We start from the raw sequence: 7,929 nt of genomic DNA, 5'->3' as shown, positions 1-7,929 counted from the left end.
GGGCTTGACTCCGCTTCGTCCACGGTGAAAGCCGATCCGGCGATCAACAGCGCGTAGTTGAAGTATTTCCTCAGCGACCAGCACTGATCAGCTCCAGGCATGACGAAGCGATATCGTCCTCTTTTGGAAGGTCAAACAAAGTAGTTTCGCTTTCACAACGAAGCACACAGCGCCTTCACGACATGGCGGTGGCAACAACAATACTACAGCGAGAATATAAGTTACGCCTTCTTTCTTTGCGTGAACGTTTGGGCGGCGTTATGCAAATCTTCTCACATCGTGACGTAGACATGTGGGGTGTGTTAGAACGAGCCGTTTTAGGTAGGCGTGGTTGACTCTTAACTTTTATAAAGAATATCTCTTTGGATTTGAGACCTTAGTCTTTGCAACTTTACAGATCTTCTTTATGCACCAAGAGCTTGTAACACTCCAAAGAGAAAGGAAAAATTGAAATCGCATCATATGACCCCTTTAACTGCCTTCTTTTGTGTTCCACAAAAAAAAAGTCATACAGGTTTAGAACAACACAATGACAGAATCTTAATTTTTAGGTGAACTATTCCTTAAGAGCAGACTATGGGAAATCAGCTCTGTGCCTAGCTAACACTGTAAGTATAAAGGCATAAACAGGCCTAACTGCTGCCATCACAACCTAAGGCCAGACTTCAGAAACATCCTCGATATCCTATTTGTGTCTATGTCTGAAATCACAAGCAAATTTAAAGTGAGTCGCCATGAAAAACAAAGTCTAACAGTGGCCCGTTCTGATGTAGAGAATGCCTGTCAGGATTATTCCTGAACTAAATACCCAAATTTCAGAGGCAGTTTGTCTCTTTGTGTAATAAGATGGAGATGTTTTAAACGAGAGCAGATCTAACGCAGCTCAGTGAGGACACGGCTCAGCACCAGGCTGAGTCCTGCAGGCTAAATCCTCCCCCCTGCCCCAAATCCCTGTGCTTTGAAGTTCCATTCTCAAACCTTTTGGCCCAGGATCAGTCCGTCTGTAAAACAGAATCTCTAATTAATTAAGCAAAGTCAAATCTGAAACACTGTTTGTTGTACGAGCCAAAAGGATAGGCAGACACAACAGTATCTCTCGCTGTCTTCTCTCTCTCTCATTCACTTCTCCTCCGCTGATCCGCTCAGATCAAAGAGGACCTGTCTTGTCCCTCTGCAGCGAGAGGCAAGGGAGGATGAAAAAAGAAAAGAAAAGCACCAGAGGATGAGAGCAGTCGTCCCAGGGAGCTTTTACAGGTTTTTTGGAGGGAAACAGCGTCAGATCAGGGCTTTTGATCAGGGCCAGAAACTCAAAGGCAATGCTGAGCTCCAGGGCCAAAGCCAGCCAGCTCACAATATACAGGAGCTGTTTATCTAGAGGACTAACAAATGGTCACAAAGAAACTATACACACACACCATACACACAAAGGAAGTGCTAACTCTCACAGCAATAGTCAAAGTCCTTCCCCACAGACTGATGAGACAGCCAAACCCGCTACAGAGCTCCGGTGACGGAGCTTAAAAACCACGCTATACAACACAGAGGACAGCTTGGCAGCGTCCCAAAGGTGGCTTTGAATCTAAAGGTTCACCTGGAGTTCAGAATAAACTGTGTTTTGACTGGTTAATAGCTAAAGCAGGGTGTGTTTCCTCAGTGTAGATGTTTGGTACAGGCTAAAGTGCAGTAAAACTGTTACAATAAGTGAGTAGATTTTTTGCCTAAACAATCTTTTAACATGCTGCTATGAACTTAATTTGCAAACTATGACGTCCTAATGTAATGACAAATCCAGCAGGTTTGGGGGAAACTAAAAAACTACATTGCTCTCATTAAATTTAAAAAAGCTACACTCAAGGATATCGTTCTCTTACATGAATTTAAATACACTGGTATATAACCACTGTCTTCTCTCTGTGTATGTGCCAAAATAATACATGACAGACGCATGAACATATGATTAACAAAGATCTTTGTTTTACATTTTCACAGATCCACTAAAAAGGTGCCAGATCCAATTCCATAGGTAGCAGACAAGGTACAATTTAACTACTGATTATGAGGCAACAATAACACCACAGATAACTTTAAAGCACATAGCCTATAAGCTGTAAATGTTGTTTGAACAGAAATCTGACCCTGTTGTAGCCTCTTGATCATGACCTTCAATTCATAGTCAAATGATTAGATTTTCATTTGCCTAAACCCTAGATAAGAATCTTGATCCCCAAGCAAATCTTTTTATTACAACAACAGGAGGTGGAATATCAGCTTTAAATCCGTATCTGATTCTTGACAATAAATCTTTTAACATGCTACTATGAGTTTAATTTGCAAATTACAACCTTCAATTTACAGTCAAATGACTCAATAAAAATTACACGAAATAAATCATACCATGCTAATATCGTGCAAATGATTTAACAGAAGAAATAATGAAACTGCTCTTTATATAAGAGCAGAGGAGAGATCAGGAGCAATATGCAAGAGAATACCAGTTGCTCAGGGGATATAGTGAGGTACTTTACCTTCTAAACGATAATGTTCATCACTGATACCTTCAGCATAACCTTCATCCAATGGGTCCTGCAGAGACAGAGAGGCAAAGAGAGTTGGCCTCTTCAAAAGAAAAAGACTGTAAGATGATAGTATGACACTTCTCAGACAAGGAACAATGCCAAACTAAAGCGATGACAGTATTTGAGACAAAAAATGATTTTTTTTGTGCAATTTCTATTATAAAGACAGGAAATTATAGTGAAAAGGGTGAACAGGATGAGCACATGATGCAGGCTGGGTTTGAACTAGCACACTTGAACATCTCCAAAGACTAGATGAATGACATTAGAGAGTGACTGAAAAACCTAGAGAGAAACAGCTAAAATTGATATGATCCTGTCTACACATCCCATAACAGACAATGTAAGGTTACCCTGGATACTGGAGTGTCTCATCTAAGATATTAATCCATGCTACACATGCACAAGCAGCCATCTATAACACTTTTGTCATGTTCCAAACCAACCATCAGTCTAGAAGGAGACTATTGTCTCAACACACCTGCTACCTTTGTCTCATTTCAACATTCCAGCTGTCTGCATACTAACAATTAATTTCTCTGGCCCAAAGACTGACCGTACAGCCTCTGCTGAAGCTCTGCAGCTGCGTGTGTGTACATGCTGTTTCTGCCAATGAGGAGCTGCTTTGTCTTCATCCACAATAGACAGGCACACTAAATATCTTGCTGAAGTGCCTCAAGCCATACACTAGCCACTAGAGACACAGAGCCACGCACACAAACACACGTTCACCATAATGCTCGAGAGGCCGACAGCATGTGAGGGGAACACGTTAATTATGTGCTGTCTGGATGATGGATGGACTGTATTATAAATGAGTTCTTCTCAGTTGGTTGAAATGAGAATCGGTCAGCAGAAATTCTCCTTCTCTTCTTTATTTTGTTGTTCTCTCTATCATTTAAGGTCAAGTTTGGCTAAAGCACTACTTGGCCATTTCGAATGAGTGTGCTGTGTTTGAGAATGTGGATGCGTGGCTATGTGTTGTTGCGCATGACACTGAGGGCTGTGAGAAACTCACTAATCCCTGAACTTCACCTCTAAGTGGCGTTTAGCACAATCACTGTGGCGTCTGTCCGCCCTTCTCAGTCACTTTATAAAAAGTTCAATAGAGTCCCACTCACCCTCATATATTAAAGCCCCTTTTCTTGCTTCTCTGCTTCTGTTTTCTCATTCCCACCTCAGTCTACTATATGTGAAAACATCTCACACAGCTCTTACAATAATAACAAACATATTTATTTAAATATTGCCTTTCACAAATCCAAGAATGTTTCACTTTGTATTACAAATACAATAAAACATTTTTTTATCAGAAACACGGAACAATTACATTTCACATAGATACTGGTAACACCTGAGTATGAGTACTATAGGGACATCAAAATGACATAATACAAATATAAATAATATCATTATTATATAAATTATGAATAATGATATCACTTTTTCAACAACAATAATAATCATTATTATCATTACAATTGATAAATAATCATTATATAATATCTATTGTTGTAAAAAAATATTACAATATATTATATAAAAATGTAAACTTAATTAAAATATTACAAAATATCTAAAACTATACACACCATGGAATTACCATGGTATATATTTATGTTACTTTTAAATAATGAAATCCAGCCACCTTCCAAATAGGACGGCTGCAGTGCAGTGCAACTCAAACTACATAACAAATGGACAAACTGCCTTGCATTGACTTAGACCACTGAGACAGTCCTTTTTTTAAATGGCATGTTTTTGTACACTTTCCAGATAACATCAGAGACTAATTGGCTGTGGAGAGTGTAATCAATACAGGCTGATCTCTCTTCAGCTGTGTAATGAGAGGCTGAAGAGGGATCTGTACACACTCAGCGTGTGTGAGGGGGTGACCATGTGCTTCAGGTCACTCACTAATGTATGGAGACTAAGTGCCATTTATAGCACAACTGAAAACTCAATAAGAAAAAAGGGACAGAGTTTGCGTGTGAAGCAAAACATACCTAACCAGCATATGCTGGTTTTTTCAACAGGGGGGTGAAAGAGAAGGAAAGAGGCTTTGATTAAAAGCATTATCTTGTAATTTCACAGATGAAGTCTTGTGAGCAACATTTTAAACAAAGAATGGAACACATCTGAGGGAACTTGTGTCCTGTGACTAGCTTCTGGTGTGAACACATTCATGTCCATATTTGTTACTGGCTTGTGTTTATAAATGTTTATAACAGATGGAACAATGACATTTCTGCTGTGGGTCTTTTGCCTCAGCAGCATCATGAAAAGGCTTGCGAAACATAAACAAGGGCTTCACTCAATCTGTGCCAGCAACCAGAAACTCTTTCCCAGACACCATGTTTCACACTCTGTGGAAAACCAACTAGATCTTTTTGTTTTAACACAAGCCAAAACAAGAAAGAAGAGAAGTTTGAGTTGCCCACAGAACCCACATTACTGATTTGCCAAAACATATAAACATACATCAAGCACTCCAGTGCTGTGTTTCTGTTGGCCTTGTGATCAGTGGAAATTGCCTAAATGAATCTTTCAATATGAAGAGACAAATATAAGAGTGAATTAAAGAAGAACTAAGAGCAGGAGAGAGACACAGACTAAGAACTGTTCACACAGGATGCTTTTTGTTGGTCTATGTACATAAGTGGTAGACAGACTTATTTGGTTGCGTTTTGCTGGCACATTGTGCCACTGTGATGAAAATACTTCTAAAATCATTTAAAACAGGCACGGCCCCAGAAGGGGAACCGGGGGGCCCGACCCCTCTTGGTAAACGAGTGTGTATCAGCGTTTGCACTCTGGAGAGCGTTGAGCGTTGAATGTTTCTATTTACGACGTGTTTTCACAGCGTGAGCAGTGAAGCCAATAACAGACATATCTGCTGATTTCTTGAACGCAATGACCAATCAGAGGTGTTTACATTAGACAGAATCACTCGCCGCTCTGTGTTTTTGTCCAGTGCTGATCTGCATGCTCACAAATTCTCACTAACAAAATGTAAACATTATGTAAATAAGAGATTCACTGCGTAGTCATCTTCATTGATTATAACAGAACTTTATGAGATTGTGATGAATTGAGATGAGTGACAGCTTTTTTAGAGTGCTCTTTGCGTGCTGTCTAGGCGATATGTACTTTATATAATACATATTCAGAATTTGAATAAAACTTTTGCTTTTCATGCTTGTCCAGCAGCCACATACACACTTAAATGCAAATCCACATATAAATGCGGGATTCATTTATAATTAAATTGGAGTTACGATGGACAATGGACCCTCAGTGATTGATTTTGTAACTGGGCCTGGTCCGAATGCAGAATTTTGCTGCATTAGGTAAGGCAATGGTTATTATATTGGCTGCCATGCCAAATCATACATACAGTATGCTTGCTTTTCTGTTAAAATTAAAAGTGGTTTGTGAACGTAGATGCTTTCATAAATAATTTATCTGGAGCGTTTATGCTGGGACGTGCACCTACCTTGAAACTATTTCATGGAAATGCATTAAAAATTTTTTTACAGGGGATTAGGGGAAGTGCAACAAACCAATCTGATTTATCTAGGAGCCGGATGTGGTGAGGGGGCGTGGTTCAGCGAGGTCTGCAGCGGGAGAGAGAGACAGGAGACGAGCGGTGCGTAAGTGGGTCAAGTGCAAATGACAAACTTGTCTTGTTTCAGTAATTGGCGTGGAGAGACCAGATAAAGGTCACTGGGAAAGGAGACTGGCCAGAGAGAGACTGACTGGGACTTGTACCGGCTGGAGTGTGGATGCTGAAACTGAAGTTATATTTGGAGTTATATTTAACTTATGCTGAGTTGTTTAAAGTGCGTTGAGCGCAACTGCTTTTGTGTTATATTGGAGAAGTCAAATAAAATACGAGTTCCAGTCACACCGACCCTGTCTTCTTCCTTCCATACACTGAACCTTGTTACAACCTTGTTACATTATTATCTTGTGAGAATATATATGCTTAATGCTATAGAGTTAAAGCTACTCTAACCAACTCCTTTCATTATAAAGCTCATTGTGAAGCTCCTTTTGTCCAAGTCTGTGGTGCCTGTCTAGATTAGGGATCTCAAACTACTGCACCACATGCCAAACAGTATCATACAACTTCTCCAAGGGTAATAGTTTAAACCTGGAAGCACATTCACACACATTGTCAAGTGTGTGTAAGTGTGTATAAGCGTCACCCCGAAGTGTCTGGCACATTAATATGTAAGCATTATGAAAAATAAAATTCACAGCAAAGAGAAAGCCAGGGGGATTTCTTAACCAGGTTAGAGGATATGTGTCTAAATTAGATTCCACATATGAATGTAGCCTTGTTCATTTTGTCATTAGGGTATGTGTGTGTCTGTATCTGTATGTTTGAATGTATGTGGGTAAGGGAATGCGTGTTTGTGTGCATGTTGTGGAAAGTCCCACACAACTCTGTGTCTATTTTCTGTCTGCTTGCCATGCCACAAGGGCTGATGGACAATTTACGCAGCTGATGACAGTTCTGCATGATCACGGGCCAGACACACACACACACACATAAAACACACAGACACGATCAGTCACCAAGCCTTCACTAGGCCACAGCCTTGGAATGTCATCAAACCCAGGAAAACCTAATTAAGACTGTCGTCTCTCTCTGTCGCCTTCTCACTCCTTCTCTGTCACCTTCGGTTTTCACACTCACAGACCACAGTCTTAATCATATTAAAACAAGGAATGAAAGATGGAGGGTTTCAGCGCTGTGAACCACAGCCAACCAGAACCACTCCATTTTTAAGACAATTTAAGCCTTCACAAAGACACACACCTACAGGTGCCATATTTCACCAGCGAGACAATCAACTACCAACATATAGTCACGAGCACTGACGGAAAAAGACTTGCAACTGAATTCCTGTTTAATCTTGCATGTCTGTTATCTTGCTTAAGCGCAGGGCTTGCAAAATCGCTAGCCCGACGTCCCGGAGCTATTGTGTTTTCCAGTCGGGCTACCAAAATGTATCACTGCCCTGCCCGACGAGCTATCTTGAATAGTGTTATAAAATCCCTTCCTTGATTCGTGTTGTTCACTCGCTTGTAGGGGTGAAACGGATTATAGTTTATCATTTACATGTGTTTCTAAGTCTTACCAATTTAAACATTCAAGCGTTTTAAACCATTCATGCGCATGAAGAATTCAGTTCGGTGCTCAAAGCACGCTCATACAGAGCGGCGTTTCAGGCAGAGAATTGATTCTACGTTGTTTACGCTTTGATTTGAACGAAAACAATGTATCTGCGTTGACACAGCTGACACAGAATAGCATACGCAGTTTGCGTTCAGTGGATACTCT

The 7,929-nt window shown here is 40.3% G+C and overlaps 1 protein-coding gene across 2 annotated transcripts in view; it reads right to left on the bottom strand.

Annotated features, from left to right (window-relative positions):
• Window positions 1-7,929, bottom strand: part of LOC107742769 (protein naked cuticle homolog 1-like) — a 42,427-nt gene that overhangs the window by 8,850 nt on the left and 25,648 nt on the right. For both annotated transcript variants that reach the window (XM_016555807.1, XM_016555808.1), the window contains exon 4: window positions 2,526-2,583. In XM_016555807.1, the coding sequence (XP_016411293.1) occupies window positions 2,526-2,583 (58 nt within the window). The remainder of the gene's footprint in view (window positions 1-2,525; window positions 2,584-7,929) is intronic.

This window comes from Sinocyclocheilus rhinocerous, unplaced genomic scaffold, assembly GCF_001515625.1.
Source record: "Sinocyclocheilus rhinocerous isolate Xijiao unplaced genomic scaffold, SAMN03320098_v1.1 scaffold857, whole genome shotgun sequence".
NCBI lineage: Eukaryota > Metazoa > Chordata > Actinopteri > Cypriniformes > Cyprinidae > Sinocyclocheilus > Sinocyclocheilus rhinocerous.
The sequence above is the reverse complement of the archived record's forward strand: the minus strand, read 5'-3'. Positions and strand labels throughout refer to the sequence as shown.